This window comes from Symsagittifera roscoffensis, chromosome 2 (assembly GCF_963678635.1).
Source record: "Symsagittifera roscoffensis chromosome 2, txSymRosc1.1, whole genome shotgun sequence".
Lineage (NCBI taxonomy): Eukaryota > Metazoa > Xenacoelomorpha > Acoela > Convolutidae > Symsagittifera > Symsagittifera roscoffensis.
The window spans coordinates 36464846-36489566 of record NC_087063.1 but is presented as its reverse complement, the minus strand read 5'-3'; the positions used below and the strand labels follow the sequence as shown (position 1 = coordinate 36489566).

The 24721-nt window shown below is 37.3% G+C and overlaps 3 protein-coding genes across 3 annotated transcripts in view; 1 reads left to right on the top strand and 2 right to left on the bottom strand.

The window, feature by feature from the left end:
* Window positions 1–24721, top strand: part of LOC134839803 (AP-1 complex subunit mu-1-like) — a 379140-nt gene that overhangs the window by 176683 nt on the left and 177736 nt on the right. The window lies entirely within an intron of this gene.
* On the bottom strand, window positions 4835–12928 carry LOC134839021 (uncharacterized). The gene is made up of 5 exons (XM_063854413.1): window positions 12604–12928; window positions 10255–10780; window positions 9860–10040; window positions 5911–6124; window positions 4835–5673 (listed from the first exon to the last, which is right to left on the bottom strand). Exons 1-5 carry the CDS (start codon window positions 12808–12810, stop codon window positions 5077–5079), a joined length of 1725 nt encoding a protein of 574 aa, XP_063710483.1. The 5' UTR covers window positions 12811–12928; the 3' UTR covers window positions 4835–5076.
* The window catches only part of LOC134839022 (histidinol-phosphate aminotransferase-like), an 86636-nt gene continuing 75002 nt past the window's right edge, over window positions 13088–24721 (bottom strand). The window contains exons 3-6 of the mRNA XM_063854414.1: window positions 16722–16987; window positions 15070–15261; window positions 14206–14437; window positions 13088–13977 (exon numbers count right to left, since the gene is read on the bottom strand). Of these exons, the coding sequence (XP_063710484.1) occupies window positions 13822–13977; window positions 14206–14437; window positions 15070–15261; window positions 16722–16987 (846 nt within the window). The 3' untranslated portion in view covers window positions 13088–13821. The remainder of the gene's footprint in view (window positions 13978–14205; window positions 14438–15069; window positions 15262–16721; window positions 16988–24721) is intronic.

Sequence of the window (24721 nt, the reverse complement as noted above, 5' to 3'; positions counted from 1 at the left end):
GAAGAACAACTCGTAAGACTCACGCAAGACATCTTTGACGGCCTTGAGGCCAAACAACCAAGAAGATCTTTGCTTGTGCTCCTCGACTACCTTACCAACTACGACATGGTATGGAAGAGCGCGCTCTACAAGAAACTGGACGTTCCAAAGTGTATGACCCGCTGGATAAGAGGATTCCTGGTAGATCGGTGAGCGAGGGTTAGTCGGAAGAACACCCTCATCCGCCTTCGCGTCTTTAGAGAAGGCCTTTCACAGGGGTACGTGCTTGTCACAATTCTTTGGCTGCGCCATTGCAATGATTTTAGCAACGTTGTCAAGCAAGCAACCCCGCAAGCCGAGCTCAGCCTCTTCGCTGATGACACAACAGCCCTCAGAACAGACCGAACTCTCGAGCGAGCTGACCGCTGCCAGGATCCAACCTGACACCATCGATGAATGGTGCACTAAGTTTAAAGTCGGTCTCAGCAAGGACAAATGCTGTTACACAAACTATACACTGGACCCCAAGGAGAACAACATGAAGAAACAGGTCAAACTCCTCCTAGGGGAACAGAGCCTGACCTACGACGCGAACTCGGTCTTCCTGGGACTTACACTCGACTGCCAGCTAACTTTTGCCGCACACGTTTTGGGGGCACACGCAAGATGGCACGGATACGCAGGGCCCTCACAGCGGTGGCAGGTTGCTCCACGGTAACCTCACATAAAAACCCTCCCAGAGCCGACTATGCATGTGAAGACTGGTTCAGTAAAGCCCAGCCCTCTACTCGCAAATACGCCAGAGTCATTAAAGGCTGCCTTGGCGTCACCAGAATGCCAGCTTTCTCGTCTGTGCTGACCTGCCTACGACGAGAAACGTTAGGCAAGAGACAGCGACTTGTTTTAGGGAGAGAATAATATGGCTGCCCCATGACACTTCAGACAGGCATACAGCACACAACGAGACCAGACATTGCCGGAGGAGTCGAAATCACGAAACCTGGCTTCGAAACCAACAGGAGAGCTCCGATTCACAACGTCAAAATCGTGGTTGTTGGATACGTTTGGCTCAGAAAAAAAAGGCTTTCAAGAAACTCACTTCCTGCAGCGCAAACTAGCAGTGTCGGATCTGCTCCCTGCAAAATTCCAGCGACACAATTCCTTCTGACTCGACCTCACAGAATACAAAATGAAGGCAAAGACCGAAGAAGAGAAAGGACGCATCACAGAACAATTCCTAGACAAACAGGAAGACGAGGATCCACAGGAGATACATACATGGACAGATGGTTCCACCACAGAAGGTACATCAGCCGGTGTGGAGGTGCAGCCATCGTGATCAGAAGAATCTGGAGTACCGTCCTTGAGACTGCAACGGGAAAGCTCTGTTCTTCTTACGAAGCGGAGATGACAGCCATCCTTATGTCATTAGATTATGTGACCATTCTCGACGTGGCCGTTTAGACTACTGTGGAAATCCTCCATGAAGAAACTGGCCACCAGTCCGGACGAACAATACGCAAACTAGGAAGTTTCAATTTGGAAAAATCTCAAAAAGATCGAGAAAGCGACTTTCATTTCATTCTTCTCGCACTGCGGCATAGCTGGGAAACCAGAGAGCAGACCAGGTGGGCGGCCAATGACGCAATGACTCTTCCTCAGACAAAGAGAGCTGTCAGTCTGGACAGCACCAGGACAGCTATTACAAGGGTCAGGAAAGCAAGGACAACCAACTTTATGGCAGTCGCATGAAAACCAAAAACTTACCCACAGCACCTATGTCAGAAATCGAAGAGAACGAGTGACGACGAATCGAATCAAATCAGAATGGGTCAATCCTTGCTCTGCCAAGGCCACTCTGGTACACATTGGAGTGGACGTGTAACCAAAATTCCCCGACTGCGGGAACGAAGACACCACCAGCAACGTTCTTCACGACTGTCAAAGAGGAGAATAGATAAGGAGAAGGCGTAGAGAAACCGAAGATCACTTCATCTAGAAGCCCGGCGCAGTACAAAGACTACTAAGTTGGATGGAAAGAACGTAAATCGATACCGTAGTGTTGGAACACGCGTCATAGGGAGAAAGAGAGAGATTTTGAAAGAAAACTTAAAAAAAAATTGTTCGCGGAATAAATTATAGTTCTCGATAAAAATTTGAATCGCTCGCTCATTAGTTTCATTATTGCATGAGAGCGCCCAATAGTCCGAACAAGCAGAAAATTCTGTACTACTTGCACAGCAACAGAGTTGATGTGTAAACAAAATAAACAGGGCTAGTAAAGTTTGAAACGTATAACTACTACTTCGCTTCAGGCAATGCCTTAACAGGATCCTTTTGAAGATATCCTCGCCCTCTATATCCTCGCCACCTGCAAACTTAAAGAAATAAAAATTTTGTTCAAATCGTCCGATTGTAATGAAAATTGCTATACGCACTAATCAGGCCAAGAAAAACATTAAGTATGTACTCTTCCCCGTAAATAACTTTGTTCAAAGAATGGTCACACTTAGAAATGGTAAATGACAAATACTCCAGGGACGGCAAAAGTCTTGGGTTCGAATCTGACAGGTCGTTTGGTTAAAACGGATATTCCTTTTCAATAAAATTGTCGGCTTATTATTTATCTGCTTATGTTTTGTCGGCTGAGTTTCCACATCGTAGAATTGATTTTTTGCAGTACGCAAGTTATATTGTAATTGCTTGTAGTGTTTTGATTTTTTCTGCTATTTGTATTTTTTTAAACTAAATTTGACTTCCTGTTCTTTTATTTTTTTTCGCCAATAAGTTTTTCAGCGGAAATGATTGCGGCTGATTTATTATCTTTTTAGTGACCCATTTTCGAGTAGTTTCAGGGAAATCATATTTTTAAGCGCCACTCTGGGTCGCACAAAATGCTTATATCTTTTTTCTTTTTTGTTCTGCTTGTTAGGTTTTTCAGCTGAACAGATTTCAGCCTGTTTTATATCGACTTAGTGACCTCATATTGTTATACTAGACAAGCACAGAAACTTCTGTGTCTTTGTGTTTTGAGGATGAGTGTGGTTTAATAATTGACTTGGATATATCTAGTTTTTTCGACAACTTCGATTTTTTTTCGTTTAGTATCGCAAGTGTGCGAAGCTCAGCTTCGCCTCCGTGTCATAACTAACATTGTAAAGCCGCTCGTTACACCATAGAACTGATGCTTATATGAGGTGGGTGGAAAAGGAAAAAGAGCCAATAATTTCACCATCTGCATGTATTAATTGGTAATCATTTAGAAAATTTTAAGCATAAAATATACTATTCAAAGAGGTGCTTTTCAAAGAAAGTTTTGTTATCTTTTCTTAGGGTTTCATCAAATATCGACCACCCCCCCCCCCCCCCCCCCTCTGTAGTACCTAGATTAAAATAACTATGAAAAACTTTTTTTGAGAATAGCGTTCACATTGAGAACTAAATCAATAGTTAGTTAATCACGCAGATTTTATAGCTATTAACGATTTTCCCAATTTTGTAATAGCGTTATTATAGCTCGAGATCCTTTTATAGAGTTTGTTTTAACTATTATATGCTTAACTATCACCGTGTTATGATTTTATCATGTATTATTAAAACTCGTGTCCCCTCAACTTAAAAAAAAAGTTAAGTACATGAGAGCTTCACCAAATCGAACCGAAGATTGAAGCAGTTCTGTTACATTAGCGCAATCAAACAACTAGCTTTACAAGTTGCGTCTATCCATAAAAACTGTTGTTAATGAGGATTAGTTTCTATTCAATATAGCCAGTGATTCAAATCATCAATCGCAAGAAAAGTTCAAAACAAAAATCACTCAAACGAGGTAAATATAATTTAATAAATAATTCTTTAGTTTTCTTTCCCTCAAATTAGTTTTGTTCTTTTTTATTCACATTCTCATAATTCAACACTCTTGCACAATTTGAATAATTGAAAAAATTATAAAAGAAGGAAAGTCGGTTGCTGAGCATGTAGCACAGACAGTTGGAAACGAGTCAGGCAGTTGGAAAAGCGCCTAGGAACAAAAAAAAACAGAAAAAAAAACTTTCGGAGTTATACCTAAAATTATATGGCCGTAAAGCTCTTTGAACTTGAAGAACATTTTATGATTGAGAAATTTTTGATGAAATTAACTAAATTTGAGAAAACTAGATCAATAAGTTTATCTTTTGCCGAGAAATCCGTTAAGTTCTCAGTTTCGAAATTAGAAGTTGATCACATTTTGCGTGACTCATACTCGTTTGCTGTTCGATTGTGGAGTTTGCCCTTCTTTTATCAAAGGAAATGAACTAATTTAAAAAACCGCGAAAAATCAAATTAGAGCGTGAACAGTTTTTAAGATTTTTCCTGAAAAACGAAAACAAAAAAAGATTACCAAGACCTTTATGAGAGTAATCACGACATTCATACAAGATGTGATTTCAAAAAATCTATGCATATACAAAACTTCCAGATTTTGCCCATTAACCTCTCAAGCGTTGTACTCAAGAGAGACTATTAATCACGGACCCCCTGAAAGCTTTTACGCGTTGCGTCCGTAGCTGATTTGGTGTTAAGTTTAATAAATAGACAGTTAAAATAGACTGCGTTTTCCTAACATCGGCACCTTTTCAATTGAACATAGCCAACAGCCAGTTGGAAGAGACAATGAACTCGAATAAACAAAAAATTGACTTGTTTTTTTTTTGAAAAATTTAGCTGCATTTGAATCATGAATAAAAATCCTCTTTCTACTCGCTTTGCCATCATACCTTTATTAATTTTTGCGGTCACCAAACACCAGCGGAACAACGCAACCAAAGTTGTAAAAACAGTTGTAGTAGTAGAATAATTTAAATTATATTTAGTACCGAATTCCGTTGCAAAATAGGAAATACATTGAAAATATATTTTATTTTGAGTTACTGTTTCAAAGTTCCTTATACGAACTCCAATTTGCTTGTGACCTCTTTTGAATAAAACAAAATGGCAGCTTCGACGGGGGACCTAACACACCGCTTTTAGGTTCATGGTCCTGTATCGCACGTCCCATCAACATCGCTTGGCTGAGATTGTTCAACCTCGGGATATTTTCTCGTTCCATGCAAATTGGAGTCATCCAAACATCTGTTGCAGTCTGTTCACTTTACAGACTTTAGTGGCAGTAGCTTCAATCGCATCGACTTCTTCGAAAGACAGAGGACGCTGTTTCAAATTCAATCTCTGTTCAGCAGCAACACTTGAGGTAGTTCTATCACTAGTCAACTGCGAGTTGAATTGGTTGAGAAACGTCAGTTTACTTTGCTGCGCATCCTCCTCAAAGTCCTCTGATCTGTTCACAGATGGTCGCTGCTGCTCCTTATGCCTTCGTTGCTCCTCCATTTCCTCTGGACTCTGGATGAAAGAAGGCCGTTTCGGCTTCATACCACTTTGAGATCCTGCCTGGATAAAAGAGACACCGCCTCCACTAGTTTGCGCCCGATCAGAATTAGATTGACTAGAGCCGGTGGCTGTGGAATCATTTGTAGAGGATGCCTTCTGAAAAAATGATTCTAGTCTGGCCTTAGGGGCTACCGTAACTTTGATCTGGCAGCTGGAGAGATTCGATGTGAAGAAGTTTCGTAGGCGCTGCTGCTGCACCCGGTTGCCAAGCACTGCCGGGTTGTCTTGCTCCTCTCTCTGACGTTGCTTCTCTTCTTCATATTGTTGAACCTAATAACAACAACACGTTTCCAAGCGAACTTCGTTTTAAACATTAACTGCCTTCAAAATTAGATCAAAACTTAACCACACGACTTCATAATAATTTTGTAGCCTGCTTTCAGGCTTCTCAGAGTCAGAAAAACATTATTTTTGCTCATCCAGTAAACTTAATATGAAAAAAGGGGTTAGTTTAAGTGACCATCGACGATAATTTTTGTAAATAAAAAATGGAACAGATGAGAGCACCTCGTCAGCAGTGCGGAATGATCCGTCAATCTCCTCTTCACATACGACCGCATCCTTCAGTCCGTTTCTCTCCACTACTTTTTTGAAATTATGTTGGTCCAGCAGCTGGATCAAGGGCTTCACACTGCCACCTCCCCCCTCGTCCAGGCCACCATCTTTACTGTCTCCATCCCCGAACACTGTCAACGACTCCACTTTGGAAGCATAGAGATACCTGAACATAATGCAATGTGTCTCATCCTACTTTGAGTGTATCAAACGTTGTCAAGTCATTGGAGCAGTTGGAAGGCTTTCAGTATCAGTAGGACCGGGGGCTTATGGGACATGAGACTGAAAAGTCTTTATTCTGATTTGATAACGATTGTTAATCCCAAAAATAAACCAAGGATAGCCGATTGATGTGCAGGTAGAACATAATGTTCCGTCAATATACATAAAAACAGATTTTTTTTTACTTTTTTTCAAGTTAGTGTCATTTTTAGTCGGCGGTGTGATTCGATAACTATACCATCGCTTAGAAAATTAGTGAATTAGGCAGGATTGCCAAAATTTGTCTTCAAAAAATGAAAAAAAAAACTTTTAAAATTTTTTCAAACTTTTGTCTAACTTATTTGCAGTCAGGCGCGGATCTAAAAATTTCTCGAGGGGAGGGCGGATTTTCAATAAAATTTGAAATTTTTCTCGACTTTTTTTAGGTCGACCGAACTGATTTTCTGAGCTCTGCCAAATCACTATAAAGACCCTGTATCGACCAAATTTTCTGCGCCGCAGGCAACTTTTTCAAAAAGCAGGCCAATTGAAATGATACATTAAAAAATTTACAAAGTTGAAACGACATTTTTTTTTTCATTATCTTCAATTTTAATCAACAGAGCAACATGGAGATGATAAGCTAAATAAACGCTATGGGCCCATTAAGCATTGCTTACGACCAAAATCACTGAAGAAGCGTGGAGCAAAGCTTCTCAAGGTTTTATGCGCAAAGTTAAAATTAATTATTGAACATAAAGCGGGTAATTTCTGAATTTCTTAGAATGTAATTGTTTTTCAATTTGTGCACAAAAACTTGCTGTCTATTCATTTGTACAAAATGATCTGTTGTTGAGCAATTTTCGCACAAAACATTGAAAAGCTTTGCTTCATGCTTCTGCAGTGATGCAGAATTGATTTTCTTGAAACACACAAGTTTTTTGAATGCATGAAGTGATGATCCACGGGTAGTCTAAGCATGTTCATTTTCTGCAAAAAAAACTGACTTGAAAAAATTATTTTAATGCAATTTATTCACTGAATGAAGACAAAAATTCAGTATGAGCTAAGGGCCCATTAAGCATTGCTTACGACAAAAATCACTGAAGAAGCGTGGAGCAAAGCTTCTCAAGGTTTTATGCGCAAAGTTAAAATTAATTATTGAACATAAAGCGGGTAATTTCTGAATTTCTTAGAATGTAATTGTTTTTCAATTTGTGCACAAAAACTTGCTGTCTATTCATTTGTACAAAATGATCTGTTGTTGAGCAATTTTCGCACAAAACATTGAAAAGCTTTGCTTCATGCTTCTGCAGTGATGCAGAATTGATTTTCTTGAAACACAAGTTTTTTGAATGCATGAAGTGATGATCTACGGGTAGTCTAAGCCTGTTCATTTTCTGCAAAAAAAACTGACTTGAAAAAATTATTTTAATGCAATTTATTCACTGAATGAAGACAAAAATTCAGTATATCGTAAAAATATAGTTCATGTACCGACAAAAACTTAATGTTCCGACTTTCGATACGAAAGTAACGGAATATTTGTGCTCGGGGTGGGTTTTTTTTCTTCAGATAAATTTCGACTTTTTAACTAGCCTTTTTTGAAGGAATTTTTTTTATATCATTCGAAAGCCATTGTTGTCCTGAGCCTAAATTTGAAAAGATATTTTACCTGTGCTCATTTTGCGTAAAGTTATGAGGGTTTAAAGATTGCCATTTTGACCAATTTGGGACAATTAACGCGCGATATAATTCGCGCTATTAACGCGTAAGCGGAGATTTAATCCGTCTTATAAATCGTTCCAGATTGTTTGAACGAAGCTTATTTGCCATTATTGATTTGTTACAAGGAATGAAACCTATCTTTTTGTACTTTATATGGCGTATGGGGGGATGATTTTCATAAAAAATTTCAAATTAAAAAAAATTTCATTTTATTTTGTGTCATTTAATTTTTTATGTTATTACTGCTGCTCCATAAACCTTAAAAGGCAGTCGGAACATTCAAGGCTTCGCCCTGATACGAGCAGTCTTGTTGTTCCGACTTTCGATACGAAAGTAACGGAATATTTGTGCTCGGGGTGGGTTTTTTTTTTCTTCAGACAAATTTCGACTTTTTAACTAACCATTTTTGACGGAATTTTTTTATCATTAAAAAACTATTGTTGTCCTGAGCTCAAATTTGAAAAGATATTTCACCTTTGGTCATTTTTCGTAAAGTTACGGGGTTTTAAAGATTGCCATTTTGGGACAATTAACGCGCGATATATTTCGCGCTATTAACGCGTAAGCGGAGAGTTAATCGTCTTAAAAATCGTTCCAAATTGTTTAAAAGAAGCTTATTTGCCATAAATGGTTTATTACAAGGAGCGAAATTTATCCATTTGTACTTTATATGGCGTGTGGGGGGATGATTTTCATAAAAAATTTCAAATTTTAGAAAAAAAAATTTCATTTTGTTTTATTTCATTGAATTTTTAAATGTTATTACTGCTCCATAAACCTTAAAAGGCAGTCGGAACATTCAGGGCTTCGCCCTGATACGAGCAGTCTTGTTATATTGAAATTCATCTGATATACTGTCAAACGTACGCTTGAAGTAAATCATTTTGATCAGTTTCTTTGACATTAGAAAAATTGCTTTTATATTTGAGAAAGACGTACATTTGAGAAAGACGTATTTGAGAAAGCCGTAGAAGAAAAGCAAACAAGGTTGCATAATTGTTATTTTTATGTTGGCATTACAATACTTAAAAATAACCACTCTGGATACAAAATATATCATTGTGGAAATAACACCTCCATGCAATAACATTTAACTTTGCACTATGACTTAAGAAAGTTAATTTGTTGTCTAAAATACTTACATGACTCTTTAGAACAGAAAATGATATTACCTAGTGCAACATGAAGATTGGAAAGTGTTTTTTATTGAAATTAATCAACGTAGTTTTATCTGTAATTAATGTAAATTTATTCGAGACTAACAAAGCATTTTTATTCAACAAATCGGACTGAAACTCAATAAAATTTGAACTACAGGCAATTACATCAGTATCATCTAAAAATATGTTGGTATCATCTATAAGTCTAAAAAACTTCATATAGCGAGCGTTACTCGATCGCGTTTCTCGCTTGAAATTGTACTAAATTTGAAAATTTTCAGAGCAATTTTTGAAATCTTTCGAATCACGATTGAACACTTTACATAATCCGATGACTAATTAGGGCACCTGATTTTCTGTGGAAAGAAACAAAACTAAAACACACCCGAATACAAAGTTTCTCCCCATTTTCAACTCGGAACAAAAATAAACAAAATACGAAGAGTATAGTCAGTCTGCTGCAAGGAAGTTGGTGTTGTTTTTCAAAAAAATTATCAGCTTTTCTATGTTCAGCCTTATTAACTTTACAGGTCAACTGAGCCAACCCAAAGCACTATAATTTGGAAAAACAGGCCAAAAAGATCTTTTTGGAACTTTTTGGAAGATTGTGGCCTTCGGCGCGAGCTCTCTCCTCAAATTAGTATATATTGGCGCCGAATTCGTCTTTAGAAATATTTTAGGGTCGGTCTTCAAAATAGTACCAGTAAGGACCCTTTGGGTGGGCGAATCCCTGAGGGGAGGGGGCATCCGCATTACCTCCCCTCTAAATCCACTACCGGTTTGTAGCACAACCTCTATCCCATATACTCTACCTGATGTCGTTGTCATCTTCGTCAAACACCTTGTTTAGTTCCTCCTGACTCAGCTCGGAGGGATATGCATACTGCACGCTCTCTTCTGGCAGTGGAATATTGTACATGGCACTGAGCTTGTGGAACACGAGCAGAGACATGCACCTGTAGCCTTCAGAGGCCCAGTGCACACCGTCCTTGGCTGCACCGCAGAGAAACAGAGCATTTATTACTTTCAAAATATTTTCACCGCAAAAAATGAGAGGGTAAAATTAGTCATACAATTATTTTGACCGCTCATTAATTCGTTTATTCGGCATTTCGAATTGGGGCGGAATCCTGCTATTCTAAATAATTTTACCAGAAATTTTGCGTGCAATTAAGCTCTGGTTCGGAGAAACTGCTATTGAACTTACCAATCCAGCTTGACCTGTGCTTCATGAGATGGTAAAGGTCAATAGTTTCGAATCCGTATTGCTTAGTAATGTTCTCTGCAATGCAGACAGCCTCGTACATCCACCGCAAAACATTCGACTTCAACACGTCCTGGTTGGCCTGCAGCACTATTCGTCCAGTTGCACATTTGGGAGTGACTGGGGGCTGGTGCAGCCAGATGAGTCTGCAGTGCTGCGAGAAGAGAAGCACCAGCACTTGGCAGATGTAGCGCACATTCTGCTCGTACGCAGAGTGATCAAAAGGAGGCCCATTTCTGTTCACATCCCAGATTGCCGAGTTGAACAGGAAAATGTCTGGGTCGAATTCAGCGTATATGTTGCGCACAAACCCCAGGACGATTGGATTGTAGGCCCTGGTGATAAAGTAGAAGCGGATATGGAACTCTCCCTGGCGATACTCCCGCACTTCTCGGTACGAGGGGTCGTTCTTAAGCTCCTCCAAAATACCCCCTTTGAGCAGTGTGTCGTTCACTACAGTTCTGGAACCCTTAACATATGTACAATTTGATTGTACCAAATAATACTAACAGGTATACACAGCTTCTATTGCTAGATTTGTTTTGCGCGCGCTTAACTTTGATTTGGCACTGAATATATCCACCGCACACACCAGCCCAGCAGTAGTATTTGTCCAACGAGTTCATTTAAGGAATATGAAATGCAGGGGCTGAATAAGGGGGGGAGGGCGTCTTATCTCAGGGATTCGACCCTTTCACCGACCCGAGGATCCACCTAAGATATCATTTTATGACATCCATTTTAGGCCGACGATATATACTAATTTTGAAGGGGAGCACGGGCCGAAAAAACGCGCCGAAAAAATTTTCCGAAAAGTTGGTCAAAATTTGTCTGTGGCATAAACTTTTTGGTCAAAATAGGGTCTTAAAAGTGATCTGGGAGCGCTCGTAAAATCAATTTGGTCGACCTTAAAGGATTTTTGATTAACTAAAAAAAAGCCAAAAAGACTCATTCTTGGGGTAAAACTTAGGTTGCGAATTTCGCACAAAAAACTGAACCATGATAATTCTGATGAAATTTTCAGCAAATTTCGTTCTCTTCACTTTTTGTGTTATCTTAACCGAATTTGAGAGCAACGCGTTTAAATCTTCAAGTTTGCTTGGTTTTATCCGGATAATTTACATCAGCACTAGTTTTTAACATATTTTGACAGCACTCTGACCCTCAACCTGAAAAGTATTCGGAATATTTCTTTGAAACTTTGTATTTGCCTGATTTTGTTTGCTCTGAAGTGTTGCGCAGTTGAATGAGCTTCGTTTGAAGTTGACGCCTTGAAATTATTCAATAAAAAGGAATATTTTGAAAAAGCGCAACCTTTTGGCAAAATTCGATTGCAATTTCAATTCACAGTGGCAAGGTCAGAACTACTTCGCAATTTAAGACGTTGTCAAATAAATTTGTTGTAGTTAATGCGAAACTGTTAATATTGGTGACCTTGAGCTACTTAATTGTTCCGACCATTTGGAAATTGGGGAGGAGCTTTGAATTCGGGTGTTTTATTTTTTTTGTTTTCTACGCAAAATCAGCTACCACATATTAGAATCGGAGAGAGTTGAGCGCTATATCATATTCAAGCCCTTACAGTCGCGATTCCAACATAAAATTTTTTTTCAATTTGTCGAGAAAACCGGTTTGAAATTTTTAGTTTTTCGTCTTAACTCGAGCGACCAAAGCGAGCGAGCAGGCCTACAATAGCTACATTCAAAACAAAACAAAAATAATTTCAGTCGAGTAACTTTAGTTTATTTTCAGTATTTTAGCGCCCTTTTGGAATAAAAATTCAAGCTGCAAAATTTGATTTTTTTTGATATTTTTCTTAGTTTTTCTAGTCATTTTTCTTTAATTGCTTTCATATTGCTTATTTTACTATGACTGTCCAATATGCCTAATCTCTAATTTTTCGTTCTGCTCCTTTATCACGCCACGCCAAAAAACAACACAAACTTTTTTATTCTATTTTTTTCAAAGACTACGGTCGGAACATTCTGTACTACTTGCACAGTAACCGGCTATCCTTGTTAGTTCTTACTTTTGAAAAACAGTGTTTACGTGTGAAAATCAGATATAGGTTGACATCAAACGTTAAAATGAGCAGTTTTAAGTTACTTAACTTCGTTGAGATTCGTTGATCGAACAGGATATCTTCAACAATTTGAAATTAACTACAAAAATGATAAAGATTCAAACACAGTGTGTCCTGGTGAAAGGAATGGTCTCGAGATCAAATTTTTGTGATCATCCTTGGGGGTGTTGGATGGGAGCTTGGAAAAAAATGCGCTGAGGAGGGCATACCTTGACCCTATTCTCGTATTTGGACAAGTACCGCTGCTCCTGCAGCAGCAGCACTAAATCCTTGTACAGATCCCTCTGCACACTGCAGCCCATGATGACCACACGCTTTCCCCTCAACAGCCTCTGAGCGGCACTCACTCCGAACTGGATCGGATCATCCACGCACAAGGCGTCATGGCCCGCAAACGTCTCCGTACTTTTATCCATTCCCACAACAGCCAACAGAAAAAGGCGTGAAATAAACTTCACTCCAAATCTTACACTCTACAGTGTTGCCACCACAGCACAAATAAGATCGATGCTACCAAGAGCAAGACATATATCACATCTAGAATTCCAAGGCCTAGTTTGCAACGCCTTCATGCCGCATGTTTCTTGTTCTTAAAGTCAGGGCACGACCTGCATTAAACTTACTTCTAATCAGTGGACTCTGTTTTGTTTAATCTACTAATATGGTATCTTGCCTACATCTAGAAGGACAAAACGATTGCAATAAGTTTTATCAGCACTATCTCATTCATATTATACAATCACGGGATATATTATCTCTGTAAATCATTTTCAGGGACAGTGAAATATTGATTAAACATAAAGTTCAAGGCTTTAAGTAGTTCACGATAATAACGAGACGTATTGATTCATGATTATAAAGCTGAGTACTGAAGTGAGCTCATAATTTCAGTGACCCTGAGAATCGGTGAAAGGAAGAAAACCATTGTATGGTTATCAAACTCACAGCCTAGTAAAACAAAGAAATCAGCCAACACGCAGTTGGAAAAGTATTAATGGGACCCATGAAACCAAAAAAAGTATAAATGGACCCAGGAAAGCAAAGAAAATAGGGCTCTTTGCCAAAAACAGAAAACAGTCAAATTTCAAGACTGATGCTTTTTGCAGAAAAATGTGGGAAATAAAAGAGCGGTTGTCCATTAACACTTATTCAATAAAATATTTGATAAATTGGTATAACTCTGCTTGGTTACTTACAAATTAATAAACAGATCTCATCATTTGAATAGTTTTGTAGCAAATCTCAGAAACTCTTACGCGCACAGACAAAAAGACGATTGTAGCGCTATTTTGATATTGAACAATTACAATCAAACTGTAGCAGTTGTTGTGCTATCTTGTGCCCTGTTGTGAGGTGTGTAGTGTATGTATAAGTTCTGTGCTTATGATGATGCGAATGCGTTTGAGTTGTCTGCTTCTGCTACTGCATCACTTGAGTTCCTGCTTGAATGCAGATAGGAGTGTCTGGAACAGTTCTGGCTTGCGCACTGCCAGTCTGATATGGGTGGGTCTGCCGTAGCCCTTCTTACCCCACCGGATCGGACAGCCCCATTCCTTCGCCACCCTCACTGCCTTCTCTGCCTCCTGGTCCAAACAATACATGTCACCAATAACATCAAGTAGATGTATATTAAGCAATCATCTATCACTTCCATAAATTAAACCACAAATTTTTTGGATCAGCTTGTAGCCGTTGGTTTGTATAAATATTGGCGTTTATAGATATCGGGAAATAAGGTTTAACACTCGTGAAGTTTAGGGGCCAATTTTATGTAACTTTTTCGATTGGTTGATGTTGCTGCATGTGACTACCTGCTCTGACTTAGTGTCTATCCACATCCAGCTGAGGAATGCCTCCCCCTTCACGTCCCAGTGGGGGAACTCAGTTTGTAACTGTTGCTTCTGGGTCCGTCTCAGTTGTCCCGTGATATCCCACGTCTGCTGCATGTACTCCTTGTTCTTCATACACACACTTAGATAGTCGCCCGCAAGTACGTTCACATTCCACGGAACCATGAACTTCCTCATCAGGTCAAAGTCGTCCCTGACAAAAAAAAAACAGTGAATTCAGCGCCAAAATTAGTGGACTTCTGATTACTGCCACTTCATGAAATGAATAGGCGCCCACCCTGTTTAAAATTGCCTCCACTATGTTAGCCGTGTACAATTAGCCCATGTAGAGGTAATAGAAACTCAAATTACACCTTTCATTCAAACCAACAAGCGTAAAATATGTTTCAACCAAAATATGTAAAATATTTCAACCAAAATATGTTAGAAAAAACTTTAAAATGAAACACAGAGGCGAATCTTCGCTTCACAAACACTAGCGAGAACACGAACAAAAAGCAGCTCTATAAAGAAAAATAGAAATAAGCCTCGAATTAGTAAAAATCTGCTACGTCTCAGATTCAATCTGCAACCTAGAGATTATGCGCCTCACACACTAACCACTCATCCACGCACGCTTAATACATCACAAACACAAGCCACAAATAAAACAGAGAACAGATGCTATGAAATTTCCAGTGCTAGATCGTGGTTATAGCAAAAGTGCCACCAAATAAGTGAACACTTTCCATTTTCAATGACCACTTATTAGCGAGTTTGGTTAGAAAAAAGGTTCGTACTTATATAACTAGCTGCTTGCTAATGTAAATACTAGCTTCCTCTTACCTGCAAGGGAGAATGATGGAGCCGATTCTGAGACCGGTGCAGCAGAAGATCTTCGTCCAGCTGTGGATGACTATGATGTGAACTCCTCTCTCTGCGAGCATGGACTGGATCCAGTCAGCCTGGTTGTACACTGACACTTCCCTCCACCGGGGTCCAAACCAGGGCAACATGCTCTCGTCTAGCACCACATAGCTAGAAAGGAAAATAGCCAAATTAAACCTCTAAACACTATTTAACTCAGTAGTCATTGGTTATATCATGGCTTTTTTTTTATCATGTAGGACTAGCGTGTAACGCACCTCCGGTACTCATAATAAACCGCATATATTGGAAAAAGATCTGCATTCTTTGAGCGTACTCTGACAGCACCCAATTACAAGATTCGTAATTACAAACTTTGCAAAGTTCTTTATTCAAGTTTTTCATACAAATTTTGAAGAACCATAATATATTGTGAAGTTTTTTATTGAAAAATTTAAAATGAACTAAGAAACGTCACATTTTGGAAAAGGCAATTGAGCAGTCGCATTTGGACGCAAGATTTGCAACTTTTGAGAGTACTCTTATAGTACCAACTACAACGTTGGGAAATTCAAACTTTGAGAAACTTCACTTTTTTTTGAAACATGTTATAAAATCTCGAAAGTTACAAGGATTTGAGCAGTCATATTTGGAGGCAAAAATCGCAAATCCTGAGAGTACCTTGACAGAGCCTCACCACAGCGATGCGAATATGAAATTTTGTGAAATTTTCTATATCCAATTTTTCTGAAAAATTTTGAAAAAACCCTAAAAAACGTCAGATCTCGAAAACTACAAAGATTTAAGCAGCCATAATCAGAGGCAAGATTTGCAACCCCTGAGAGTACTCTTACAATATCCCACAACAGGAATAAGATCTTAACGTTTTGGAATTTTTTAAAGTCTAAGTTTTTGAAATCATAAAAAACGTTATATCTCGAAAACTACAACGATTTGAGAAGTGAGATTTGGAGGCAAGACTCGCAACCCCTGAGAGTACCCTGACAGCACCCAACTACAGGGTGAGAATTTCAAAAATTGAGAAATATTTTAAAATTAATTTTTCTAGAAATTTCTAAAGAATCTCGAAAATTGCCTATCTCGTACACTAAAAGGATTTGGTTATTCATATATAGAGGCCAGAATCGCAAAACCTGGGAAAACTCTGACAACACCCCACTATTAGGTTGCTAATTTCAAATTTGATGAAATAAACACTGAATTTAAACTAGAAAATTGAAACAAAAACTTTAACCATAGCAATATACGATATAGCTTAAACGTGAAATTCTTTTGTTAACCATGCAAAAATAACACGTTGAAAAAGCCTAAACATGGCGAGATAGTGAAGCCCGTATATGAAAATATGATAGATAGATGAAAGTTAAAAAATTATGAGACGGGTAGACAGACAATCAAATTAATAAACAAAGCAGGAATACAGACAGACAGCCTTAATTTGGCCTCGCAAAAAATTACTGAAAATTAATGACCTTGCGGAAAACTAAATGAAAAATTTTCTTAAGCATTGCAATATATGATATAGCTTAAACATGAAAACACTCTTTCGTTAAATATGCAAAATTATCATGACAATACAACCTTGATGAAAAAGAGGAAACAATACATACCTTCCATTACGGCAATTATCTTCTATGTAACGTTTCGTTTTCTCAAGTGTCATATATTCTCCAGTAGGATTCGTTGGGTTCACAAATACATGCAGCGCAGCTGCTTTGGGATCTGTGGCCAGCTCGCGGTTGTAGCGGTGGCATGAGTTCTCGTATTCCTTGTACTGCACTTCGTTGGGGCCCACAGAGTAAGGCCCAGAAGGTGCGAGACGAATGATTAGATCGATCAGCTCACTGGACCCATTTCCCATGAGCAAATTGTCGTGCTGAACAGGATACAGGTTTATTAATCTTTCAACACAGAGACGAAGCTGAGCTCCGCACCACTTTTGATACCTCGCATTTATAGCATAACCAGCTAGCAGACAGAAAATGGCATAAGCAAATACGACGAAAAATTGAAGAAAAACAAATCACCGGAACGACAACCACAAAAACTTCTGGTATGATGTTATATTTGAGGAAAAGATACCCAGAAACACAGTTGATCTCGTTAAATAGATATTCAGAAACAGTTATCGAAGCGGCATTTTAGTCACCAAAAATTCGGTAAATCCCGTTGAGCCGAAAAACAAATTTTAGCCAAGGAAAACTATTGAAAGTTCTAGAAATCTAAGCCTTAATGCCCAATCCCAACCAGGAAGCACAAACGGCTAAAATTCTATTTTCCTTTCAAACTACGAAATATTAGGTCATTACAACGATAAAAAATCCGTGATACAGCGACTAGACCGATATAAAAATAAGCACAAACAACAAACAGGCCACGCAAACCTTTTTGAAACGGATCATTTCCACGTTGAAAAAAAAAGAAATGGCCAGATTCAAACACACAACCTTAGCCCATTTAAGGTGTAACTCTTCTCATTGGGTTTGCAACAAGTTCTTACAACAACAGAATTCTAAAAATGTTTTCCAGTATTTTAAAAATGACTACCGGTGTAAAAATGTCTAAGAACACTATAGAAAACCGCATATACTGGAAAAAAGATCTGCATCCTTTGAATGTACTCTGACAGCAAGTGATTACAGGTTTAGTAATTTCAAATTTTGTAAAATAGGTTTATATTCAAGTTTTTTTCTTAAATTCAATCTTAGTTCTTTGAAACATTTTAAAATGAGATGAAATAACGTCACAAGTCAGAAACTAAAAACAATTGAGCAGTCGCATTTAGACGCAAAAATTGCAACTCTTGAGAGTACACTCACAATACCCAACTACAGAGTTGGGGTTTTTAAATTTTTCCAAACTTCAAAACAAAGTTTTCGGAATTTTTTAGAAAATCCATAAGAAACGGCATATCTCAAAAACTACAAAGATTTGAGCAGTCAAGTTCGGACGCAAGATTCGCAACCTCTGAACGTACTCTGACTGCGCCACGTCTCTAAGTTTCTAAAAACACAATGGAAACCCGAATATACTGGAAATAAGATCTGCATCGTTTGAATGTACTCTGACAGCACCTGTTTACAGGTTTGGTAATTTCAAATTTTGTAAACAGGTTTTTATTCAAGGTTTTTTTAAATTCAATATTAGTTCTTTGAAACAATTAAAATAATATGAAATAACGTCACGTCTCAGAAATAAAAGAAAACAATTGAGCAGTCGCATTTAGACGCAAAATTTGCAATTCTTGAGAGTACACTCACAATACCCAACTACAGAGTTGGGGTTTTTAAATTTTTCCAAAATTCAAAACTAAGTTTTCGGAATTTTTTAGAAAATCCATGAGAAACGGCATATCTCAAGAACTACAAAGATTTGAGTAGTCAAGTTCGGACACAAGATTCGCAACCTCTGAACGTACTCTGACTGCGCCACGTCTCTAAGAACACTATAGAAAACCGAATATACTGGAAATAAGATCTGCATCCTTTGAATGTACTCTGACAGCACCTGTTTACAGGTTTGGTAATTTCAAATTTTGTAAAAAGGTTTTTATTCAAGGTTTTTTTAAATTCAATCTTAGTTCTTTGAAACAATTTAAAATAATATGAAATAACGTCACGTCTCAGAAATAAAATAAAACAATTGAGCAGTCGCATTTAGACGCAAAATTTGCAATTCTTGAGAGTACACTCACAATACCCAACTACAGAGTTGGGTTTTTTAATTTTTCCAAAATTCAAAACTAAGTTTTCGGAATTTTTTAGAAAATCCATGAGAAACGGCATATCTCAAGAACTACAAAGATTTGAGTAGTCAAGTTCGGACGCAAGATTCGCAACCTCTGAACGTACTCTGACTGCGCCACGTCTCTAAGTTTCTAAGAACACTATAGAAAACCGCATATACTGGAAACAAGATCTGCATCCTTTGAATGTACTCTGACAGCACCTGTTTACAGGTTTGGTAATTTCAAATTTAGTATATAGGTTTTTATTCAAGGTTTTTAAATTCAATCTTAGTTCTTTAAAACAATTCAAAATGAGATTAAACAAAGTCACGTCTCAGAAACAAAAAAAACAATTGAGCAGTCGCATTTAGACGCAAAAATTGCAACTCTTGAGAGTGCTCTCACAATACCCTTCTACAGAGTTGGGGTTTTTAAATTTTGCGAAACTTCAAATTTACGTATTCGGAAATTTTTAAGAAAATCCATAAGAAACGGCATATCACAAAAACTACAAAGATTTGAGCAGTCAAGTTCGGACGCAAGATTTGCAACCTCTGAACGTACCACCGCAACCTCTGAATTTTCTAAGAACACTATAGAAAACCGCATATACTGGAAATAAGATCTGCATCCTTTGAATGTACTCTGACAGCACCTGTTTACAGGTTTGGTAATTTCAAATTTTTAGGTTTTTCTTCAAGGTTTTTTAAATTCAATCTTAGTTCTTTGAAATAATTTAAAATGATATGAAATAACGTCACGTCTCAGAAATAAAAAAAAACAATTGAGCAGTCGCATTTAGACGCAAAATTTGCAACTCTTGAGAGTGCTCTCACAATACCCAACTACAGAGTTGGGGTTTTTTAATTTTTCCAAAATTCAAAACTAAGTTTTCGGAATTTTTTAGAAAATCCATGAGAAACGGCATATCTCAAGAACTACAAAGATTTGAGTAGTCAAGTTCGGACGCAAGATTCGCAACCTCTGAACGTACTCTGACTGCGCCACGTCTCTAAGTTTCTAAGAACACTATAGAAAACCGCATATACTGGAAACAAGATCTGCATCCTTTGAATGTACTCTGACAGCACCTGTTTACAGGTTTGGTAATTTCAAATTTAGTATATAGGTTTTTATTCAAGGTTTTTAAATTCAATCTTAGTTCTTTAAAACAATTCAAAATGAGATTAAACAAAGTCACGTCTCAGAAACAAAAAAAACAATTGAGCAGTCGCATTTAGATGCAAAAATTGCAACTCTTGAGAGTGCTCTCACAATACCCTTCTACAGAGTTGGGGTTTTTAAATTTTGCGAAACTTCAAATTTACGTATTCGGAAATTTTTAAGAAAATCCATAAGAAACGGCATATCACAAAAACTACAAAGATTTGAGCAGTCAAGTTCGGACGCAAGATTTGCAACCTCTGAACGTACCACCGCAACCTCTGAATTTTCTAAGAACACTATAGAAAACCGCATATACTGGAAATAAGATCTGCATCCTTTGAATGTACTCTGACAGCACCTGTTTACAGGTTTGGTAATTTCAAATTTTTAGGTTTTTCTTCAAGGTTTTTTAAATTCAATCTTAGTTCTTTGAAATAATTTAAAATGATATGAAATAACGTCACGTCTCAGAAATAAAAAAAAACAATTGAGCAGTCGCATTTAGACGCAAAATTTGCAACTCTTGAGAGTGCTCTCACAATACCCAACTACAGAGTTGGGGTTTTTTAATTTTTCCAAAATTCAAAACTAAGTTTTCGGAATTTTTTAGAAAATCCATGAGAAACGGCATATCTCAAGAACTACAAAGATTTGAGTAGTCAAGTTCGGACGCAAGATTCGCAACCTCTGAACGTACTCTGACTGCGCCACGTCTCTAAGTTTCTAAGAACACTATAGAAAACCGCATATACTGGAAACAAGATCTGCATCCTTTGAATGTACTCTGACAGCACCTGTTTACAGGTTTGGTAATTTCAAATTTAGTATATAGGTTTTTATTCAAGGTTTTTAAATTCAATCTTAGTTCTTTAAAACAATTCAAAATGAGATTAAACAAAGTCACGTCTCAGAAACAAAAAAAACAATTGAGCAGTCGCATTTAGACGCAAAAATTGCAACTCTTGAGAGTGCTCTCACAATACCCTTCTACAGAGTTGGGGTTTTTAAATTTTGCGAAACTTCAAATTTACGTATTCGGAAATTTTTAAGAAAATCCATAAGAAACGGCATATCACAAAAACTACAAAGATTTGAGCAGTCAAGTTCGGACGCAAGATTTGCAACCTCTGAACGTACCACCGCAACCTCTGAATTTTCTAAGAACACTATAGAAAACCGCATATACTGGAAATAAGATCTGCATCCTTTGAATGTACTCTGACAGCACCTGTTTACAGGTTTGGTAATTTCAAATTTTTAGGTTTTTCTTCAAGGTTTTTTAAATTCAATCTTAGTTCTTTGAAACAATTTAAAATGATATGAAATAACGTCACGTCTCAGAAATAAAAAAAAACAATTGAGCAGTCGCATTTAGACGCAAAATTTGCAACTCTTGAGAGTGCTCTCACAATACCCAACTACAGAGTTGGGGTTTTTTAATTTTTCCAAAATTCAAAACTAAGTTTTCGGAATTTTTTAGAAAATCCATGAGAAACGGCATATCTCAAGAACTACAAAGATTTGAGTAGTCAAGTTCGGACGCAAGATTCGCAACCTCTGAACGTACTCTGACTGCGCCACGTCTCTAAGTTTCTAAGAACACTATAGAAAACCGAATATATTGGAAATAAGATCTGCATCCTTTGAATGTACTCTGACAGCACCTGTTTACAGGTTTGGTAATTTCAAATTTTGTAAATAGGTTTTTATTCAAGGTTTTTTTAAATTCAATCTTAGTTCTTTGAAACAATTTAAAATAATATGAAATAACGTCACGTCTCAGAAATAAAATAAAAGAATTGAGCAGTCGCATTTAGACGCAAAATTTGCAATTCTTGAGAGTACACTCACAATACCCAACTACAGAGTTGGGGTTTTTAATTTTTCCAAAATTCAAAACTAAGTTTTCGGAATTTTTTAGAAAATCCATGAGAAACGGCATATCTCAAGAACTACAAAGATTTGAGTAGTCAAGTTCGGACGCAAGATTCGCAACCTCTGAACGTACTCTGACTGCGCCACGTCTCTAAGAACACTATAGAAAACCGCATATACTGGAAACAAGATCTGCATCCTTTGAATGTACTCTGACAGCACCTGTTTACAGGTTTGGTAATTTCAAATTTAGTATATAGGTTTTTATTCAAGGTTTTTAAATTCAACCTTATTTCTTTAAAACAATTCAAAATGAGATTAAACAAAGTCACGTCTCAGAAATAAAAAAAAACAATTGAGCAGTCGCATTTAGATGCAAAAATTGCAACTCTTGAGAGTGCTCTCACAATACCCTTCTACAGAGTTGGGGTTTTTAAATTTTGCGAAACTTCAAATTTACGTATTCGGAAATTTTTAAGAAAATCCATAAGAAACGGCATATCTCAAAAACTACAAAGATTTGAGCAGTCAAGTTCGGACGCAAGATTTGCAACCTCTGAACGTACCACCGCACCGCAACCTCTGAATTTTCTAAGAACACTATAGAAAACCGCATATACTGGAAATAAGATCTGCATCCTTTGAATGTACTCTGACAGCACCTGTTTACAGGTTTGGTAATTTCAAATTTTTAGGTTTTTCTTCAAGGTTTTTTAAATTCAATCTATGTTCTTTGAAACAATTTAAAATCATATGAAATAACGTCACGTCTCAGAAATAAAAAAAAAACAATTGAGCAGTCGCATTTACACGCAAAATTTGCAACTCTTGAGAGTGCTCTCACAATACCCAACTACAGAGTTGAGGTTTTTTAATTTTTCCAAAATTCAAAACTAAGTTTTCGGAATTTTTTAGAAAATCCATGAGAAACGGCATATCTCAAGAACTACAAAGATTTGAGTAGTCAAGTTCGGACGCAAGATTCGCAACCTCTGAACGTACTCTGACTGCGCCACGTCTCTAAGTTTCTAAGAACACTATAGAAAACCGCATATACTGGAAATAAGATCTGCATCCTTTGAATGTACTCTGACAGCACCTGTTTACAGGTTTGGTAATTTCAAATTTAGTATAAAGGTTTTTATTCAAGGTTTTTTAAACTCAATCTTAGTTCTTTAAAACAATTCAAAATGAGATTAAACAAAGTCACGTCGCAGAAATAAAAAAAAACAACTGAGCAGTCGCATTTAGACGCAAAAATTGCAACTCTTGAGAGTGCTCTCACAATACCCTTCTACAGAGTTGGGGTTTTTAAATTTTGCGAAACTTCAAATTTACGTATTCGGAAATTTCTAAGAAAATCCATAAGAAACGGCATATCTCAAAAACTACAAAGATTTGAGTAGTCAAGTTCGGACGCAAGATTCGCAACCTCTGAACGTACTCTGACTGCGCCACGTCTCTAAGTTTCTAAGAACACTATAGAAAACCGCATATACTGGAAATAAGATCTGCATCCTTTGAATGTACTCTGACAGCACCTGTTTACAGGTTTGGTAATTTCAAATTTAGTATAAAGGTTTTTATTCAAGGTTTTTTAAACTCAATCTTAGTTCTTTAAAACAATTCAAAATGAGATTAAACAAAGTCACGTCGCAGAAATAAAAAAAAAACAACTGAGCAGTCGCATTTAGACGCAAAAATTGCAACTCTAGAGAGTGCTCTCACAATACCCTTCTACAGAGTTGAGGTTTTTAAATTTTGCGAAACTTCAAATTTACGTATTCGGAAATTTCTAAGAAAATCCATAAGAAACGGCATATCTCAAAAACTACAAAGATTTGAGCAGTCAAGTTCGGACGCAAGATTTGCAACCTCTGAACGTACCACCGCAACCTCTGAAGTTTCTAAGAACACTATAGAAAACCGCATATACTGGAAATAAGATCTGCATCCTTTGAATGTACTCTGACAGCACCTGTTTACAGGTTTGGTAATTTCAAATTTTTAGGTTTTTCTTCAAGGTTTTTTAAATTCAATCTTAGTTCTTTGAAACAATTTAAAATGATATGAAATAACGTCACGTCTCAGAAATAAAAAAATACAATTGAGCAGTCGCATTTAGACGCAAAATTTGCAACTCTTGAGAGTGCTCTCACAATACCCAACTACAGAGTTCAGGTTTTTTAATTTTTCCAAAATTCAAAACTAAGTTTTCGGAATTTTTTTAGAAAATCCATGAGAAACGGCATATCTCAAGAACTACAAAGATTTGAGTAGTCAAGTTCGGACGCAAGATTCGCAACCTCTGAACGTACTCTGACTGCGCCACGTCTCTAAGTTTCTAAGAACACTATAGAAAACCGCATATACTGGAAATAAGATCTGCATCCTTTGAATGTACTCTGACAGCACCTGTTTACAGGTTTGGTAATTTCAAATTTAGTATATAGGTTTTTATTCAAGGTTTTTTAAATTCAATCTTAGTTCTTTAAAACAATTCAAAATGAGATTAAACAAAGTCACGTCTCAGAAATAAAAAAAACAATTGAGCAGTCGCATTTAGACGCAAAAATTGCAACTCTTGAGAGTGCTCTCACAATACCCTTCTACAGAGTTGGGGTTTTTAAATTTTGCGAAACTTCAAATTTACGTATTCGGAAATTTCTAAAAAAAATCCATAAGAAACGGCATATCTCAAAAACTACAAAGATTTGAGCAGTCAAGTTCGGACGCAAGATTTGCAACCTCTGAACGTACCACCGCAACCTCTAAAGTTTCTAAGAACACTATAGAAAACCGCATATACTGTAAATAAGATCTGCATCCTTTTAATGTACT

Coding starts and splice junctions, on each gene's coding strand:
- LOC134839021 (XM_063854413.1), bottom strand. CDS start 12,810: ATGGATAAAAGTACGGAGACGTTTGCGGGCCATGACGCCTTGTGCGTG. Junction 10,781..12,603: donor AATACGAGAATAGGGTCAAG/GTATGCCCTCCT, acceptor ACATATGTTAAG/GGTTCCAGAACTGTAGTGAA. Junction 6,125..9,859: donor GAAGATGACAACGACATCAG/GTAGAGTATATG, acceptor CATTATGTTCAG/GTATCTCTATGCTTCCAAAG.